Below are 20,611 nucleotides of genomic sequence, written 5' to 3'. Positions count from 1 at the left end.
ACCGCTGAGGACTCTCAGTTCTTTTAATCTTTTTTTTACCTCTACTGGCTAACACGGTACAAAGATATCTTTTACCTGTATCACTAAAGGGTGCTTTACACGCTGCGACATCACTATTGATCTCGTTAGCGATGTGACACGCCAGATGCGCAGATGCCGAGATCGCACATACGTCGTTTTATAGCGCCGGTCACATGTGCGATCTCGGCAGATCTCATCTGCGATCTGGCGTGTCATATCGCTAACGAGATCACTAGCGATGTCGCAGCGTGTAAAGCACCCTTAAGGTGTCTGTCATTTTGAAACATAAGAAATGGTACAGCCGGCAGGACCCATAGATCTGCACCCATAGATGTGTACAATAGTGTGCATGTTTTTAATGTCTTGATCTTGTTAGGTAATATCCATTATCTGTGCTGGGTGATTTCTATAGAAGCTGCCTCTTCTCTCTTGTATCGGAGCTAATGTAATTGTCAGTCTGGTGCCTGCGGTCTCACTTATCACAAGTTCCAAAGCTTAGGGTAACTTCATTAGTGATCTGAAGCATTCGCCTACTGTCCTCCCCTAATTCAGTTTGCTCAGGTAGCATTTGTTGTTATTGATTGTTTCCTATAAATCTAATATACAGTAGTTTTTGGCTTTCTCTCACTGTAATCCAGGGTATAGAGTGCAGCCATCAACTATAAAGTTAGTGAGTGTCCACTTTCCAACAACTTTTTCCAAATCTGATTTCTCTAATGCATTTGTAACATGGAGAGGTTCCCTGAGATATTATCTGCTCGAGTCCTATTTGATGGACAGAGTTGTACAACTTCCCCAGATCAATCTCATATTCAAGCAAATGGTGTGTATATAAATTGTCAAAAAACTCACTGCAGCAACTCAGGGGGTTAAACCCTTAGCAGCTGCTTTAGATGATACCTCAGATTTAGGAGCATGTACCAGTAAGGCTACTTTCACACTTGCGTTGAACGGCATCTGTTGCATTGAGTTGTGTGACGGATGCAATGGATGCATTGCATATAATGGCAGAACGGATGCAACGGATTGTTCAAAACAACGGAAAGCTTTATTTTTTTTTATTTTTTTTTTAATTTTCTTCTTTACAGTTTTACCGGCAAGAGACTATTGTGAATGATCAGCTGATCACCCGGCTGCCGGGCGCTCAGCTGAGCGCTCTCGCATGCCGGGGGCGCTCAGCTGAGCGCTCTCACATGCCGGCAGCCGGGCGCTCAGCTGAGCGCTCTCGCATGCCGGTGGCCGGGGGCGCTCAGCTGAGCGCTCTCACATGCCGGGGGCGCTCAGCTGAGCGCTCTCGCATGCTGGCGGCCGGGGGCGCTCAGCTGAGCGCTCTCGCATGCTGGCGGCCGGGGGCGCTCAGCTGAGCGCTCTCGCATGCCGGGGGCGCTCAGCTGAGCGCTCTCACATGCCGGCGGCCGGGCGCTCAGCTGAACGTTCGGCCAACGAGAAACAAAATAAAGTTTGATTTTAAAAAAAAAAAAAAATGAGCATGCGCAGTGAAAAATAAAGGTTTCCGCCGCTCAAAAAAAGTTACATGCTGCGTTCCTTCCGCCCGACGCAGCGTCAAAATAACGACGCTTCGTCGTCCAGCGGATGCAACGCTGACACTTGAGTTACAGTGCGTCGTCCATACAAGTCTATGGAGAGTAGCGCAGTGCGTTAACGGACTGCTCTAATCTCCATAGTGACGGACTGCGCTGAACGCAAGTGTGAAAGTAGCCTTACACTGAGAAATCTACAGGATCCACTGCAAGCAGTATTCGTTCAGCCACTAAATGATACCGCTATGGTGATGCACTGGTCTGCTTCTAGTTATATTATCCTCAAACGGGAAAGTTTATTAATATTGTCTTAAATTTAGACCGTTGACCACACAGACGACAAACGTGGCAAATGAAGCAGTGGCTAATACTGTAGATTTAGTAGACACATTAAAAATGGCTGGCTTACTTTATCCTAGAATTTTTTTTTTTTGCTCACTTTACAGTGTGCCAAAAATAGGCCATATCTAAAACGTATACTAGGTCTGGCACATGGCTTGTGCGCACGTTTGTGGCACAAATGAAGCAATAATGGACAAGGTGTTACCAAGTTCAGTTTGGGAATTGTTAGAACCCGCAATGTCTCTTGCTGCCCCTCCGCTGCATTACCGCATCTCCCCCGCTAATCTTGTGCCTGTCTTACAGCTGGGCTCTGATGCGACTCACCATGGTGCAGTTTGTGCTTCAGAATCTCAAGAGCTTTTACCCACTAGTTGGACATGAACTTTCAGGTAAATATATGATGTAATATACAAATTGTAATGTAAATGTAGGAAAAGTGTATCTGTGCCAAAATTACAGTACAAAAGGGTATCTACATGGTGCCAGAGAATACCTAAATGAATCATTTTATGGGATTAGTTGGCGTCTGGTAGGTATGTCCGCTGTTACTTTCGGCTGATATTGCTTGTTGATTTGCTTATTGTGCTTCTGGCTATTGACGAGGGTTTTATCATGTATGGAAATGTCATTATTACACAATGGATGCTGAATAACTATTTGAGCATCTTAAATAGCATATTTTCTTAGTTATTTTCTTAGCTATTTATATTATTTTATACATGTAAATGCACCTAAATTTCAGTTAGAAACCCCGTCTCCATTAACATCGCTGAGGGCAGGATAGGATAGGGATTTTGACCAGCGCTTTTTTGGCTGCCGTGTGAGGAATTTGCATGTGCTTAAGTGTCCTTGGTATTCTTGATCTGTGGGCTAACACCATGCATCGTAATACGGAGCAAGCTGTCAATCAGAGGCGGGTGGTGACTTCTTCAGCTTGTGAATACCAAGGATGCCTTTCTCACAGCCCCATGGAAGTGCTGTAACTAAGTGCAGATTTCACCGAAACTACACAGTCCACACATGTTTCAGACACAACTCTGAATTTATTTCTCTGGAACACAATACTTTCAATTCAACAATTTTCTTCATAAGTAGATTGTTGGTCCAGTTAAAGGAAATCTGTCAGTAGGTTATTGCTACTTCATTTGAGAACAGCATGTTGTAGACAGAGACCCTGAATCTAACAATGTCTCAGTTTCTTGATGCAGCTGTTCTCACAGTTTTTAGATTTAGCAATGCAGCAGAGCTCAGAAAGCAACCACCTGCACCAGGCTCCTTTGTTTGTACATGGTCTATAGACAGTGAGCTGCTTATCCAAGAAAGACGGCGAAGTCGGATGAATGCCCTTGCTCCATCTAGTCACAGCAAGGATAATCATAGGTGATAAAGCCTTTAGATTAAGTAAATAGCAGACCACTTGACATTTAACACATTGTTGACTGTGTTTTAACCGCTACCTTATGCTGTCATCAGATTACATAGCAAAAACCTGCTGACAGATTCGCTTTAACATCTAGGTATTGCTTTCTTTACCAGAACTTCCAGTGGCTTCTCCACTCTGCCATGCCACATTGAAGACTTTGCAAAGATGGGAGCAGGTGCTATTACGACGGCTGGAGCTGTATGAGGGCCCACCACAAGACTTCATTACAATCCCCACCTCAGAGGAAGCCTTATCTGCTGGTCCTGCTATTCTGAGACACAAAGCATTGCTGGAGCCAACTAATACACCCTTCAAGTTAGTGTTTCAGTTTGTTAAAACTTAGCATCTGTTTATACTGGTGTCATCATAAGCTCATGAGTGTTTGCAGTATTTTTGACAAATAAACAATAGTCATGATACACTAATCTAAGCTTAACCATTTAAAATGTTCTCATTTTCATAGATGCATATTGTCGAATAATGTTTTTAAGAACAAGTACTATTACTTTACTGCATCTTAAAGTTTGCAGCCATTCTTGAGATATTAACATTTTTTGTTTTATTTATAGTTTGTAACCTAGGAGACAGACCACTTCTGCTGTCTTATGTGTAAGCACTGCTAGCCGGAGGTAACTATACACTCCAGTGATCCTGGGCAGCGTCAAAACAGACTCAGAAGCCCAACAGAAAAATGCTTGTAAGCGCTGTGCTTTTCCTGCTGTTTAGCAGTGGTGGTCGGTCTCCAACTCAATAACCTGTAAGTAAAAGAAAAGTGTTAATATCTCAAGTATTGCTGCAAATTTTAATAAGCTTTAAGTTGCAGAAGTCTGACAATACAAATATATGAAGAGGGGAACTCGTTAAGGACTGAGTCTTTTCATTCATTGGCTTCTTCCAAGAGCCATTACCTTGACGTTGCTTGTTGTTAAGATGTTAACTTGCATAAAGGGGTTGCCCTGTACTTTTTATCTGGTTGGTGGGAGTCTGATACCCAAAATCGTCGTTTTTATAGTGGCTGCAGATTTATCTATTATAATGAATAGGGGTGAACATTATTAAGGAATTTGGGGAACAATCGGGGCTTCTAATAATTTGGGGGAAATCGGCTTTACTCCCTATGGACCCGCTCCCACTTAATCTCACTACTCTAGGGTTGCCAATCCCGACGGTAGATAAATTTAAGTATCTTTGGATAGTTCTTAGTGCCAGACTACGGGATTATTATACTCTGAATTTAGAACCTATGTTGTTTCAGTTTAGAAACAAAATAGATGCCTGGTGCCAACTCCCGCTGTCCCTTACTGGCCGTGCCAACCTACTCAAAATGGTGCTGATGCCTAAACTTCTGTATCTCTTCTACAATGCCCCGATTTGGATACATTGGAAATTCTTTTGCAGAATTAACACCTTGTTTCGAGAACTCTTGTGGAAACTGTAACAACCCAGAATTCGTCTTGAGACTTTGCAGAAAGGGAAGGAGGAGGGGGGTCTGGCAGTCGCTAAGCCGTGGATATATTATATTGCGGCGCAGTTGCAGCATTTCAAGGGGTGGGGAAAGGACGACGTATATGACAGTGGGGGCAAACTGGTAAAGAGCCTTATAAGATGGAGACACCCAGTGGTCTTTTTGGAGACTGGATATACCCCCAAAAATAGACTATTACACCCGATGCTAGCACTGCTGTACATGGTGTGGGATAGAGGGAAGATGTTGCTGGGAATATTGGGAAGAACAGAATACTGGCACTTATGTCAAAATCACGGACTGTTAGAGCTGCAGAAGCATTCGGGCTGGAAGATGTGGGTGGATAGAGATGTCAACTTGGTGTCCCATATACTGCAGAACAATGCACTTACGTGTTTTGACCAGCTTCAGGCTGAATTTGGGATACCGCACAGTTCTTTCTATCAGTACCTACAACTTCGTCATGCCTATGAGACACAGACACGCCATGCGGGGATTAGTATTGAGCGGAATCACATTCTTTCGGACTTGCTGACATCTGAGAGCTCATATGGTGTTAATGCTAAGTTATATAAAGTAATGTTGCCTAAATACCTTGACAAATTCCCTATGCAGACAAGAGGAAACTGGGAGAGAGACCTGGGCCCTATGACGGATGAGCAGTGGGACGAGTTCTTGTCTCAGACTCCAAGCCTTACTGTATCTGAAAGCCAACGATTGTCAGAGTTATTTTTACTGCATAGAGTATACAGGACACCTAGTCTATTGCATAAGATGGGGATCCGGAGGGATGATCTTTGTCCTAGATGCGGACGGGAGATTGCTAATCTGCTGAATATGATGTGGTCCTGTGGGAATATCGAGGAATACTGGAGGGCAGTTTTAGCCTTGATTGCACAGGTTTTCAAGTTTTCTTGGATATCTGGAGGGGGGTTGGACTTGAGCTCACAATCAGCGATCTGCATCGCACAACTTCTATATCAGGCTAGGAAATTGTTGGCCTACCACTGTCTGGACCCGGCTCCTCCAGCCATAGGGGACCTTAGGGAGAGAGTCAACACTATACTTAGGTTGGAGAGGGGGGTGTACCTTAAAAGAAACGCGCTGAAAAAATTCTATAAGATTTGGGGGTCGTGGTTGGATACTCCGGGTCTTCCCTCTCCGGCACTGTTGCAAAATAGTTTGAGAGACCAGCTCCTTCTCCTTATTACTGGTTAAATAATTAATGGACTAGGGTGTTCTTATATATTTAGGACACACATATGGTGGTTGGGGAAGGCGTGGCGTATTTAGGTTTTGGGGAGTACACCAAAATTAATCATCTACCTTGTGACATGTATTGATGATGGGTGTGAGCTGCAGGTGCACTGTTTATTTTATTTTATTGTATAATTTCAGTATGGTTTTGATGACCGAAGACTGTCTTATCCCTTTTCCTGAATTGTTCTTGCAGGGGAAGGGACTGTTAAATATGCTATATGTTTTTCGTTGATTAATAAAAATGAACCTGATTTAAAAAAAAAAAATAATAATAAATAATGAATAGGGGATGGATCTGTAGTACCCAGTCGCAGGCACTATAGTTTTGACAGAGCTGTGGCGCAGGTAACAGCTGATCAGCGGGGTTGCGAGATGTTACATCCCACCTATCAGATATTGATTGCCTATCCCAAGGAAAAGCCATAAATAAAGATGTAGGGGCCAATCCCATTCATTTTTTTCTTTTCTTGATTCGTCCAAAAACTTAAAATCAACCCCATTCAGTTATATATGCTTAGTTTTTTTAATTGAGATGCAGGAATTATTGAATATGTGGCACAAAGATAAGAAGTGTTGAAAGAGTACTGATCATGAAAAATCACGTCTGTTTTTATATTAATATATTGCACATAAAAAATAAAAGCCTTTCTAAATATAATTAGTTTAAAATTTGCTAGATAAAGTCATTTAGATACCATGCAAAGGGGGGTGCACATGGTATTTAAAAAGCCTGGTATCTGCTGAAAGTCGTCATCAGCCCCAAACATTTCTCAGGGCACGACCCCACTCCACAGCCTGGAAGTGAACTGTAGTGATGTCACATGTTCGGTATTGTGGAGTGACTGATAATTTATGTGCTGCTCCCGGAGACACAGACTATTTCCCCTGCCGCTCCACTGCACATTACAGGAGTAAGCACTTTACCCTGCCTGTCCACAGCGCTTCCTCCGTCCATCATTATCACACTGCTGTCTGCTCTGATCAGTGTAAGAACAGTCTGATCAGTGCAGGGACCAGTGATGGTGATAGACGGAAACCCTCCTGAGAAATGGAAGCTATGTCTTCTTCAGCAGCAATGCACCTCCTGCTTCTCCTACCTGTACATGAGCATTAGTAGCATATAGTGGGGCAGACAGATTAATGAGTAGTCGTGCTGTCCACAAGATGACGGCATACTTTCACTGAAAAATGTGTGTGTAAATCAAATGTTATTAGATTCTGATATTTTACCATGCAAGTAGGGCTTTAAGTAGATGCCTACAATGGTGATTTCCTCATCTCAAACCATTTATTGAAACAAAACCAGTGATGGTTATACCCCGCAAAAAATGTGAGTCTCAATAACTTGTCATGTTGCTTTCAGCATCAATTACAGCTTTACAACGACATTTGATGCTGTTCACAAGTGGACTTATTGTGTGATGAGGGATTATTGTCTGTGGCCCTCAGGTCATTGAGGTTCTGGAGCACAGAGTTGCCAGCTTCTACACGGTGACTAATCTGATCCCAAAGGTTTTTTTATGGGGTTCAGGTCTGGAAAAAGTGCAGGCTGCTCTATTTGATGTACCTCAGCAGTTGTTACCTAATGATGCGACCTCGGTGAGCTGGAGAATTGTTGTCCATGAAGATGAAATTAGGCCTGTGTTCTTCATGCAGAGGCACAATGAATGATGTTATTCAAGTAGTAGGGGCTTGTTACTTTACCTTTCACAAAGTGTAGAGCAGTTCTGTATTGACTAGACACACCTGCGTACACTACCAGCACTAAAGGCTGGTCTGGAGGCAACAGTGGCTGATGCATAGCACTCTCCTTGACGCCGCAAACATCAGTGGCAGCTGTTATTTCTGCTCCGCGTCAATCGACTTTCATGCGTGAACAGTACTGAGGGCCACTGGTCCCTCGTACAGCAAGATAATGATGCCGGTGCCTGGAGTGGTCAGGTATCCTCACAAGTCGTCTTAACACATAGAGCATGCTGATTTAAACGGTTTTGAATGGTCTGACATGACACTTGGGTGTCTATCACCTACCTCGCTTAAATGTGCCTGGCATTGTGTGGTATTCATCCTACAGTTCCGAAGGGCATTGTTAACAATGCAGCGGTCATCAGTGTGGAATATGGCCAAAGGATCTCCACTTCTATGCCTTTCTGTGATTCTTCCAGTCTTTCTGTATCTCTGTTGCAACTTGCTGACGATACTCTAAGCTCAGTTGTCACTTCTGTCTGAGAACATCCTACTTGAAGCCTCACAATGACGAGGTACTGTTAATCAATTGTTAGGTGTCATCTTGGTCTCATGATGTAAAAATGTGAACAGCATGATGAGGAGGACTGTTATAATTGTACCTTCAAAATTATTGGGTGATTTATGGATCAGAATCCTGTTGTGATTTTTGCCATTAAGTTTTTTGTTTGAGAACAGCAAGTTGTGCAAAAAGTACTGAAACGTTAAACAGTTGGACATGTGCATCCAAAAGTTTAGAGAAGGTCACATTAGGCTTACCTGAAAAGGTTAGAGGGCATTTAAAATCATTCTAAAATTTCACCCGAAAGATAAATATCCCTAACTTTTTGTGAGTAGTGTATATAATGATGGGTTCTCTTTTAAAGGGTATATGAGGGTCATTTTTTTTTTTTACATGTATCTAAGCAGAAAACAGGACAGGGAGTAGAACATGCGAAGATTTTTTATTGGAATCAAAAATATATAAGATTTTAATATATCCAAGTGATAAGGACAATGTCCTATGAATATAGCACTACAATTAAACAAAAGGACAGTGAATACATATAATTCATAGTTATGGCATAGTGAAAGGTAAATCATAGGGGTTAAAGGTGGACCAAAAAGTACAATTCCATAGTCGAGATGGTAAATATAATAAACCAATATAAACAGATTGTACTTATATCAATAGTAAAGTGCATGTGCATATATAGATCTCAAAATCACCCCATAAGTAGCTTAGCAGGACTAAGATTATACTAATCCCATATGGTTCCGTTTGAGTACAACAGCTGCATATACCAAAACCAATGCTGAAAGTATGGAGATGCCCAAAGCTGCTCAGAGGGTAAATGAAAGATCCACCTCCCCCCACAACATGAAACCCCAACGTACATTTCGCTTTCTTACAAAAATGCAATGTGGAATAAACATCCCCCCTGATATATACCCTTTAATTATTTATCTACGACTGTACTTTCACGAGGGTCAGAAATGAGAAAAATGCTCTATGGACCATGATCTTTAAAGCATTTAATTTCCTAAAAGGAGAGTTTCTATTTATAAAAAATGATGTAGCTCAAAACTATCTGGGGATTCTCATTATCGTTTACAATCACTGTTATTTGTATTAATTTCTGAATTTAAATGGCTTTTCCTTCATCTTACAATCTAGGTCCAGACATTCAAGCACATTACCAGTAAAGAGACTTTGGCAATATCTAGTCAAGCAGGAGGGAATCCAAGAAACCTTCATCAGAAACATTTTCACTAAGAAAAGATCTCTCAATGAGGTATGGCTTCATTAGCAAGCAATCTTACGTGCACATGCCCTTACTATTACTGCACAGAAGTAAACATTTTTTGGGGACACTAGGCCAAGTCTTTGTATACCTGCTTATTATAAATGTATAATACGTACTTGGCCTAGTGTCCCCAAAAAATGTTTACTTCTGTGCAGTAATAGTAAGGGCATGTGCACATGTCAAGTATTTTGTGCATAAATTTCTTCCTCTCTTGAAAGGAAAAACGCAGCGTAAAATTCACACGTTTTTGCCATGTTTACGTGTTTTTTTACATGCGTTGGGTGTAGATTTTTCACATTCATTAGTATGGATGAAATTGCCAAGCAGCAGATTTAAATGTGCACCAAATCTGTAGGGAGAAAATAAGCAAATTGTGCAGGAGACTTTAGGATTCTCATTCAATTTTCTGGCATGAAGAAACCCTTCAGGACACAAGTGACAAAACCGCAACGTGTCCACAGGACCAAATACTATAGATAAAAATTATATTCTTTTCCTTTAACCTTAACCTTCACGACCGTGGGGCGTACGGGTACGTCTTATTTTTACGTGACTTAACCCTTTCACGACCGGCCGATTTTTCGCTTTCCGTTTTTTTTTTTTCGCCATTCTTTTTCTGAGAGACGTAACTTTTTTATTTTTCAGTCAATATGGTCATGTGAGGGCTCATTTTTTGCGGAACGAGCTGTACTTTTAAATGAAACCATCAGTTTTACCATATTGTGTACTAGAAAATGGCAAAAAAATTCCAAATGCTGAAAAATTGCAAAAAAAGTGCGATAGCACTATGGTTTTTGAGATATTTTATTCACTGTGTTCACTATATGGTAAAACTGATGTGTGGGTGTGATGCCTCAGGTCAGTGCGAGTTCGTAGACACCAAACATGTATAGGTTTACTTTTATATAAGGGGTTAAAAAAAAATCGGAAGTTTGTCCGAAAAAAGTGGCGCACGTTTTACGCCATATTCCGTGACCCGTAGCGTTCTCATTTTTCGGGATCTTAGGCTCAATGACGGCTTATTTTTTGCGTCTCGAGCTGACGTTTTTAACGGTACCATTTTTGCGCAGATGCTACGTTTTGATCGCCTCTTATTGCATTTTGCGCAAAAGTTGTGGCGACAAAAAAACGTCGTTTTGGCGTTTGGAATTTTTTTGCCGCTACGCCGTTTACTGATCAGATTAATTGATTTTATATTTTGATAGATCGGGCGTTTCTGAACGCGGCGATACCAAATGTGTGTATATTTTTTATTTTTTTAACCCTTTAATTTTCAATGGGGCGAATGGGGGGTGATTTGAACTTTTAGGTTTTTTGTTTTTTTTTAATTTTTTAAAACTTATTTTTTTACTTTTTTTTTTTTTATTTTACTAGTCCCCCTAGGGGGCTATTGCGATCAGCATTCCGATCGCTCTGCAGTATCTGCTGATCACAGCTGGAAGGCTGTAAACAGCAGATACGCTGTCTTTCTCTTTTGCTGTGCCCCGGGCACAGCGAAAGTGAAACCAATTCATGTGTAGTACAGGAGTCATCACATGACCCTGTGCTACCATGACAACTATCGGGAGTCACGTGATCGCGTCACGTGACTTCCGGTTTCGGCGGTAAGTAAAACTTTACCGCGATCGCGCTTATAATGGCGCTGTCATGTATTGACAGCGCCATATAAGGGGTTAATCGGCACGAGCAGATAACGATTCTGCTCGTGCCTAGCAGGCACACATCTCAGCTGTGAAAATCAGCTGAGATGTGTGCCGATCGCGGCATGCTGCCGCCGGAGGACCGCGGGCAGTAAGATTATGTCATTTAGGACGTAATTTTACGGCCCGCGGTCGTTAAGGGGTTAATGTCCAGGGACGTAACCGTACATCCCAAAAATCGTGGGGGCACAGGGAGCTGTACATGCGCAATCGCAGCCGATGACTCTGCTTACGTGACAGCCAAGTCACTGCTGTCCCTGGCTGGTTAACCCCCTAATTGCCGCGATCAATACCGATCGCAACACTTACGGGATTAGGAAAGGGATCGCGCTCCCTCTTACCTCTGATCCGGACCCCTGCGATGTAATCACAAGGATCTGATCGTTCTCATGGTGACCCAAGGTCACCTGACTACTAGGGGCCTACAGAGAGCATCTGTGATCTGCAGCATGATCAGACACACACTCTCACTGCAGAGCTGACAGCTGCGATGTCCTGCAGTGATCAAGCACTGCAGAACATTGCAGCTGTGATGGTATGTGGGGTGCTATCCCATAAAGGCACTTTAGTGAAAAAGTTAAAAAAAAAAGTTTTTAAAGACAGCGAAAATATTTAAAAAAAAAATCAGAATATAAAGAACAAAAAAAATAACAAAATGTGACAATAAATAGTTATATTTTTGTAAAAAAATGAAAATAAACAATAAAAGCACACACATTTAGTATTGCCGCGTTCGTAACAACCCAAGCTATGAAACTGTGACACTAGTTAACCCCTTCAGCAAGCACAGTAAAAGAAAAAAATAAAGTAGCAAAAACTGTCTTTCTCTGATGCCTCATTGGGGGACACAGGACCATGGGTGTTATACTACTTATCCATAAGGGGGACACTAAGTAGATGCAAAGATGTTGGCTCCTCCCCTGCAGTATACACCCCCTGGCCCAGCCAGGCTACTTCAGTTTTAGCTTAGTGTCTATAGGAGGCACATCTCTGCAGACTACCGCAGCAAGAATTTGTTGTTTTTAGAGTGCGACGGTTCCTTCGGGGACCGATTTCCCAAAACCATCAACAGGCTGGAACACGGAGTGTTGCCTCCCCGTCCCCCCTCCTGCGACGCTGGATCCTGGGCTGTTACTCACTGTACGACAGGTCTCATGGCACCGATTTTCCAGAGCCCAGAGCTGATGAAAAACGTTTTCAGTGCCTCTGGCAGGCTCAGAGTTGACACACGCTCTGCACCAAGTGTGGCCAGGCACAGCAGGCGTCAGAATCTCCACACTGATGCTGAGGTGAGATCCTCCCTGATAGGAATTTTAGCTGAGAAATCCTCCCTGACAGGAATTTTAGCTGAGGAATCCTCCCTGACAGGAATTTTAGCTGAGGAATCCTCCCTGACAGGAATTTTAGCTGAGGAATTCTCCCTGACAGGAATTTTAGCTGAGGAATCCTCCCTGACAGGAATTTTAGCTGAGGAATCCTCCCTGACAGGAATTGGAGCTGAGGACTCCTCCCTGACTGGATTCACATGTGCTGATTGCAGACTCCTGCATAGCATCCACCGGTGGCGGGGGGAGGGGAAGAGCTCCCAGGATGTCCACCATTGTTGTGCAGGGCTGGAGGGGGGAAGGGGAGTCCCTTCCCACCATTTTATTATATTTCCTCATTGCTCCCTCGTTACAATCAGAGTTTGTGGCTCATCAGCCAGGGGCTGCAGTCACATGTTTTATGCCCTGCACAACTACAGCAACAGCTATAAGACTTCTAAGTACAGCTATTATTCAGCCTGCACTACCTGCCACGCTGAGCTACTAGGGGTTGATAGCACCTCTTCCTTCTGTGAGTCCGGTGACCCTGTAGCTTTCCCCCCTGCCACCACCGCAGCAACCGCTGCCAGCCCAGAGCCTACGGCTCCCAGTCCCCCGGAATGGGCACAGTTCCCAGAACCTGTTGCTGGCTATTCAACATCGTCCTCACAGCCTTCGGGGCCCCTGGACAGAACGCAGCCTGATGACCCCTCTATAGAGGTTCCTTCTGATAAGAATCAGCCCTCTGCTTCACCGGTTGCAGATCAGAAAAAGGGCATGACCCCCATGGTTCTCCCTCAGGGGTACACAGATGGGGTTCTCCCACATGTTCCGCAGTCTCTGAGGAGCCGGAGGAAGGGGAATGATGTTTGTACCAGGATGATTCCTTGGTTTCAACCTCCCCGAGCGATCAAGCTGCAATGGACTCCCTTATTGCAGCAATCAACCAAACTCTGCATGAGGAAGATCTCCCATCCACTACTACTGACCATGGTGTCTCCTTTAAAAGGGTGAAGAAACCTCAAAAAAAAAAAAAAAAGTTTTTGCCAGCGCTTCGGTATCCGTAAACTCATGGAGTCCCGGTACTCCTTTGGCTTAGCTGTCTCCAAGGGCTGGCCCGATCAGCCCTCAGTGGACCCCCCTCTCCCGGCCTCCCGCCTGCATGAAAGACCTTCCTATCTTTTACTTGATGGATCCTCCTTCAAGGACCTGACAGACAAGTGAAGCAGCTCGATCGCTCCGCCTTGAGGCCGTGGGTCCCTCTCTCCTTCCGTGTGGGTCGCACAGGCACCAGGAATACCAGTTTTCCTCAGACCCTCACAGAAGTAACAGTTCACATTGCTGCGGCGGCAGAGTACCTCATGCAGGCCTCCCTCGACGCTGCTACCTGTGCAGTTTTTGCCGCCTCAAATACCATAGCCATCCGTAAGGCCCTCTGGTTCCGATAATGGAGAGCGGACTCGGGCCCTAAGAAGCCTCTCACAGTACTCCTTTCCAGACCAATTGTTTTTGTGATCGTCTGGACAGGCTCTTTTTTTCTGATGGAAAAGAGTACCTCCCTCCCTCAACCCTAGCCCAGGACGTTTTTTACTAGACACTCAGGGCCCAACGTTCTCAGTCCTCCCCAAGTCCACCTCGTCCTGGCAGTCTAGACAAAGACCGAGGAGTCTCGTCCTCCTCCATCTTGGCTGCCGCCTCAGACCATAAATGGGTGCAAGACCCGGTGTCTTCCGGTTACCACACTAAATTCCGGACCCGATCCCCGGGTCGGTCTTTTCTCTCAAACCCCCCAAAGACTCCAAAACACCACGAGGCCTTCTCCTCAGCAATCCACTCCCTCATAACGGCGGGGGTGATAGTACCTTTTCCGGACGGCGAGAGGTTCAAGGCCTTCTATTCCAACCTCTTGTGGTCCCCAAAAAAGGACGGGTCAGTTCGACCCATCCTGGACCTCTAACACCTGAGCAAACGTGCACGTAAGGAGATTCAGAATGGAGTTCCTATGGTCCATTATTACCTCTATGGTCGAAGGAGAATTCCTTGCCTCTATAGCTATCAGTGACATGTACCTGCACTTACCCATCGCCCCAGATCCCCAAAAGTTCCTCCGCTTTGCGGTTCAGGACTGTTTTTTTTTTTTTTATTTTCATTTGTAGCCCTACCCTCGGCCCTGCCACAGCACCAAGGGTGTTCACCAAGGTCCTGGCGGCCGCCATGAGTGCTCTTCACGCCAGGAGAGAGTGGCTGTTCTGCCTTGCTTGGATGACCTCCTCATCAAGGGCTCAACCAGCGTGCAGATCTCTGTGGGCACCCTATCCCGCTTAGGGTGGCTTCTGACTCCAGTCAAATCATCCCCGGTCCCATCAAAATCCGTCACCTCCCTGGGCATGTCCCTGGACACCCTTCGGGGCTTGATATTTCTCCCTCAAGACAAGGCGACCGCTCTACAACAAGCGGTACACTGCCTTCTACATACTCCTCTCGCTCCATACGATTCAGTATGAGAGTGCTAGGTAGAATAGCGGCGGCTATAGAGGCAGTGCCCCTCACTTAGCCACACCACCGTCCACTGCAGCTTGCGCTTCTAGCTGCCTGGGACAAGAGCCCCTTTTCCCTGGATGAACTTTTCACCTGACGCCTTCAGTCAGGTATGTTCTTTGCTGGTGGCTTCAGCCCTCTTCCATATCGAGAGGGAGATTTCCTCTCCCAAGTGGACTGGCTACTCTTGACCACGGATGCCAGCCTCTTAGGCTGGGGAGCAGCGTACTGACTCCACACTGCTTGGGGATGTTGGATGCCCCAGGAGTCTTCCCTTCCCAGAAATCATCCTGAAATTCAGCGCGCTCAGCTCGTTCCCCCATCTGCTCAACCCAGAAGTGTTCCCACACATCTGCACTCGCTGGGGTACACCAGACATGGATCTAATGGCCTCAAGGTTGAATGCAGGTACCCGCGTTCTTAGCCAGGTCACGCGATCCACAGTCCATCGGCGCGGATGCTCTAGTCTCCTCCTGAAGTCGCTTCCATCTACCTTACATGCTTTTCGCCTCTGCCCCTGCTGCCGCGAGTAATCAGATAGCTCAAGGCAGAAGGAGTCCCGGTGATACTAATAGCACTGGACTGGCCCAGACGTGCCTGGGACGCCGAATTAGTACAATTGCTCATGGCGCCTCTTAAGCATCCCAGACCTGCTGACCCAAGGACCCATTTCCCATCAGAACTCCAGAGCCCTGAAGCTGACGGCCTGGCCATTGAGACATGGACTTTAACAAGAGCGAGATTCTCTCCCGCGGTCATCTCCACAATGATCAGTGCCTGAAAGCCGGCCTTCATCCCGTATTTACCACTGTACGTGGAAAACTTTCCTTTCTTTGTCGCTCCATTGGGAGACCCAGACAATTGGGTGTATAGCTTCTGCCTCCGGAGGCCACACAAAGTATTACACTTTAAAAAGTGTAACCCTCCCCTCTGCCTATACACCCTCCCGTGGATCACGGGCTCCTCAGTTTTATGCTTTGTGTGGAAGGAGGCACACATCCACTCATGCATTCTCATATTAGTTATGTCGGTTGGAAGAAAAGAGGGCCCCCACGGGGCCCCCGGCATGTTCCCTTCTCACCCCACTACGTCGGCGGTGTTGTTAAGGTTGAGGTACCCATTGCGGGTACAAAGGCCGGAGCCTCATGCCGTCTCCTTCACCATCCCTTAGCGGCTCTGGGAGAAGTGGGATCCTGAACGGTCAGCCATTTGCTGGGACCGTGCTCCCTCCGCAGCCGCTGTGGGAAGCTGCCGGACCGGAGTCTATTCAACCTCAGGGACCGGGCCCTGCAACTCTAAGGTACTCTGTGTCCCCATTGGGGAATATGCAGGAGCGCACCTTCTTCTCGGACGCTGCGGCAGCTGCTGAATTGAGAAGGCCGGCGGACTTCCGCGCCGACCGTGCCTGCTTGTCGGGCGCGGTCTCAAATTTAGTCCCCGGCTTCATCGCGACCTAGTCGCAAAAATCCCGCCCCCGGGCCTGCCTGTCAGGGGTAAGGGCGGGACTGCCGACCTGACGTCGGATGTGAGGGCTGGAGCATCCTGCATGTTTCCTCCCCCCTCACTGATCACTGTGGGGACCCCAGATTCCCGCACTTTCCTGGCGCCGCCCACGGCTCCACTCCTCCCCTGAGATCTCCGGCAGCCATTTTTTGGGCATTCTGCCGGTGGAGGATTCTCAGGAACAGCTCTGCAGCTCCAGGGGACCTAAAGCTGGGAATCTGGAGGCACACACTCCGCTTGTTAGCGGTCGGTAAGCCACACCGGTCACCCGGTGCTGGTCCCCCCTAGGGTGCCGGAATAGATACGTATTTATATATATATTTCTGTTCGGTCGGGCTGTATACCCTGTTTTTGCCCATATACCCTCAGTGATCATTTTCCTAGGAGACAACAGCATGTCGTCCACAAGGAGCAAAGCTGTTAAGGCACAGGGTTTTTTTGCGGCCTGTACCTCTTGTGTGGCTATGTTACCTGCGCGTTCCACCTACCCTCACTGTGAGCAATGCTCGACCCCTGTTTCACTTGCTCAGCCGGAGCCTCGGTCACTAGTGGACCCCTCGGCTCATGTAGACCCCCCTGCCCCCCCTGTCCAGGCGGCAGGGACAGAGTTCTCCTCTTTTGCTGAGAAACTCTCTGAGTCACTTTCACAATCCATGGCTCAGTCTATGGACAAATGGTCTGCCAAGCTGCTAGAAGCTTTGCAGTCCAGACCGGTCCTTACACAGGCCCCGGCCCCTGTTGGATCGTCACCTCCAGGCCCCTCTCGGTCTGAGCCGCAGCGCGCTCCCAGGTTGGGCCCTAGGTCCCACGCGGAGGACTCCTGCCAGGACCACAGTCCTAGACAGGCTAAGCGGGCTTGCTGGGAATCTTCCCCGACTTCTTCACGCTGCTCGGGTTCCCAGCTTGAGGACTCTCTGGAGGACGAGGCGGACGTCGCAGCTCAGGGTTCTGACCCTGACGTCGCCCTTAACCTTGATACACCTGAGGGGGACGCATTAGTGAATGATCTTATCTCGTCCATCAACCAGGTGTTGGATCTCTCTCCCCCGCCTCCTACTGTGGAGGAGTCGGCGTCTCAGCAGGAGAAACACCAGTTTCGGTTCCCCAAACGTACACGTAGTGCGTTCTTCGATCACTCTAACTTCCGAGACGCTGTCCAGAAGCCCAGAGCGGTTCCGGACAAGCGCTTTACTAAGCGCCTCACTGACACGCGTTACCCCTTCCCCGCTGAAGTCGTTAAGGGGTGGGCTCAATGTCCCAAGGTGGATCCTCCAGTCTCTAGATTGGCGGCTAGATCTGTGGTATCGGTGGCAGATGGCTCATCGCTAAAGGATGCCACTGACAGGCAGATAGAGCTCCTGGTGAAGTCCATCTTTGAGGCCACGGGCGCGTCTTTTGCCCCGGCCTTTGCAGCCGTGTGGGCACTCCAAGCTATCTCGGCTTGTCTGACTGAGATTAATGCAGTCACACGTAATTCTGCTCCGCAAGTTGCGTCTCTGACTTCTCAAGCGTCAGCTTTTTCTTCCTACGCCATGAACGCAGTCCTAGACTCGGCTAGCCGTACAGCTGTGGCATCTGCTAACTCTGTGGCAGTCCGCAGGGCCATGTGGCTGCGCGAATGGAAGGCAGACTCTGCCTCCAAGAGGTTCTTAACCGGTTTGCCGTTTTCTGGCGAACGCCTGTTTGGCGAACGATTGGATGAAATTATTAAGGAATCCAAGGGAAAGGACTCCTCCTTACCCCAGTCCAGACCTAAGAGACCTCAACAACGGAAAATACAATCGAGGTTTCGGTCCTTTCGTCCCTCCGCCAAGCCCCAATCCTCTTCGTCCAGCAGGCAGGAGAAAGGCCAGAGGAACTCCTATGCGTGGCGGTCCAAGTCACGCCCCCAAAAGGCCGCAGGAGGCACTGCCTCCAAGGCGGCCTCCTCATGACTCTCGGCATCCCCGTACTGCATCCTCGGTCGGTGGCAGGCTCTCCCGCTTTGGCGACGCCTGGTGGCCACATGTTCAAGACCGATGGGTGAGAGACATTCTGTCTCACGGTTACAGGATAGAGTTCAGCTCCCGTCCTGCGGCTCGTTTCTTCAGAACCTCTCCGCCCCCCGCTCAGGTCGACGCACTTTTTCAGGCGGTGGACGCTCTGAAGACAGAAGGAGTTGTGATCCCTGTTCCCCCTCAGGAACGTGGTCGCGGCTTTTACTCCAACTTGTTCGTGGTGCCAAAAAAGGACGGATCATTCCGTCCCGTTCTGGACCTCAAACTGCTCAACAGACACGTGAGAACCAGACGGTTTCGGATGGAATCTCTCCGCTCGGTCATCGCCTCGATGTCACAAGGAGACTTCCTAGTATCGATCGTCATCAAAGATGCTTATCTCCACGTGCCGATCGCACCCGAACATCAACGCTTCTTGCGTTTCGCCATCAGGGACGAACACCTTCAGTTCGTGGCATTGCCTTTCGGCCTGGCGACAGCCCCACGGGTTTTCACCAAAGTCATGGCATCCATCGTGGCGGTCCTACACTCTCAGGGCCACTCGGTGATTCCCTACCTAGACGATCTCCTAGTCAGGTCCCCTTCTCGGGTGGCGTGTCAACACAGCCTTACAGTCGCTCTGACGACTCTCCAGCAGTTCGGGTGGATCATCAACTTCCCAAAATCCAAGTTGACACCGACCCAATCACTGACTTACCTCGGGATGGAGTTTCATACACAGTCAGCGGTAGTCAAGCTACCGCGAGACAAACAGCTTTCTCTGCAGGCAGGGGTGCAATCACTTCTTCGGAGTCAGTCACACCCCTTAAGGCGCCTCATGCACTTCCTGGGGAAGATGGTGGCAGCGATGGAGGCAGTGCCGTTCGCGCAATTCCATCTACGGCAGCTCCAATGGGACATTCTCCGCAAATGGGACAGGAGGTCGGCTTCCCTCGACAGGAACGTCTCTCTTTCCCTTGCAACCAAGACGTCACTTCAGTGGTGGCTCCTTCCCAACTCTCTATCGCAGGGAAAATCCTTCCTACCCCCAACCTGGGCTGTGGTCACCACGGACGCGAGCCTGTCAGGGTGGGGAGTGGTTTTTCTCCACCACAGGGCTCAGGGAACCTGGACTCCGATAGAGTCCTCCCTTCAGATCAATGTTCTGGAAATAAGGGCAGTGTATCTAGCTCTATTGGCTTTTCAGCGGTGGCTGGAGGGCAGGCAGATCCGTATCCAGTCGGACAACGCCACTGCCGTCGCATACATCAACCACCAAGGCGGCACTCGCAGTCGTCAAGCCTTCCAGGAAGTCCGGCGGATTCTGCAGTGGGTGGAAGCCACAGCCTCCATCATCTCCGCAGTTCACATCCCGGGCGTAGAAAACTGGGAAGCAGATTTTCTCAGTCGTTAGGGCATGGATGCGGGGGAATGGTCTCTGCACCCAGAAGTGTTTCGAGAGATCTGTCGCCGCTGGGGAACGCCGGACGTCAATCTCATGGCGTCACGGCACAACAACAAAGTCCCGGCATTCATGGCACGGTCTCAGTATCACAGAGCTCTGGCGGCGGGCGCGTTAGTTCAGGACTGGTCGCAGTTCCGACTGCCTTATGCGTTTCCTCCTCTGGCGATGCTGCCCAGAGTGTTACGCAAGATCAGGTCCGACTGCCGTCGCGCCATTCTCGTCGCTCCAGACTGGCCGAGGAGGTCGTGGTACCCGGATCTGTGGCATCTCACGGTGGGTCAGCCGTGGGCGCTTCCAGACCGCCCAGACTTGCTGTCACAAGGGCCATTTTTCCATCTGAATTCTGTGGCCCTCAACCTGACTGTGTGGCCATTGAGTCCTGGCTCTTAGCGGCACTCCGGCTCTACGTGTCTCGCACGGCGCCCCTGCGTCGTTCAGATGCGCTCTTTGTCCTTGTCGCTGGCCAGCGTAAGGGTTCGCAGGCTTCCAAGTCAACCTTGGCTCGGTGGATCAAGGAACCGATTCTTGAAGCCTACCGTT

The 20,611-nt window shown here is 47.6% G+C and overlaps 1 protein-coding gene across 2 annotated transcripts in view; it reads left to right on the top strand.

Moving 5' to 3' along the window:
* DMXL1 (Dmx like 1) overlaps positions 1 to 20,611 on the top strand; it is a 330,551-nt gene that overhangs the window by 224,745 nt on the left and 85,195 nt on the right. For both annotated transcript variants that reach the window (XM_075324980.1, XM_075324981.1), the window contains 3 exons: positions 2,208 to 2,293; positions 3,441 to 3,642; positions 9,456 to 9,573. In XM_075324980.1, the coding sequence (XP_075181095.1) occupies positions 2,208 to 2,293; positions 3,441 to 3,642; positions 9,456 to 9,573 (406 nt within the window). The remainder of the gene's footprint in view (positions 1 to 2,207; positions 2,294 to 3,440; positions 3,643 to 9,455; positions 9,574 to 20,611) is intronic.

The sequence above is a fragment of the Anomaloglossus baeobatrachus genome, chromosome 1 (assembly GCF_048569485.1).
Source record: "Anomaloglossus baeobatrachus isolate aAnoBae1 chromosome 1, aAnoBae1.hap1, whole genome shotgun sequence".
Lineage (NCBI taxonomy): Eukaryota > Metazoa > Chordata > Amphibia > Anura > Aromobatidae > Anomaloglossus > Anomaloglossus baeobatrachus.
This window is presented reverse-complemented; position numbering and strand designations above follow the sequence as displayed.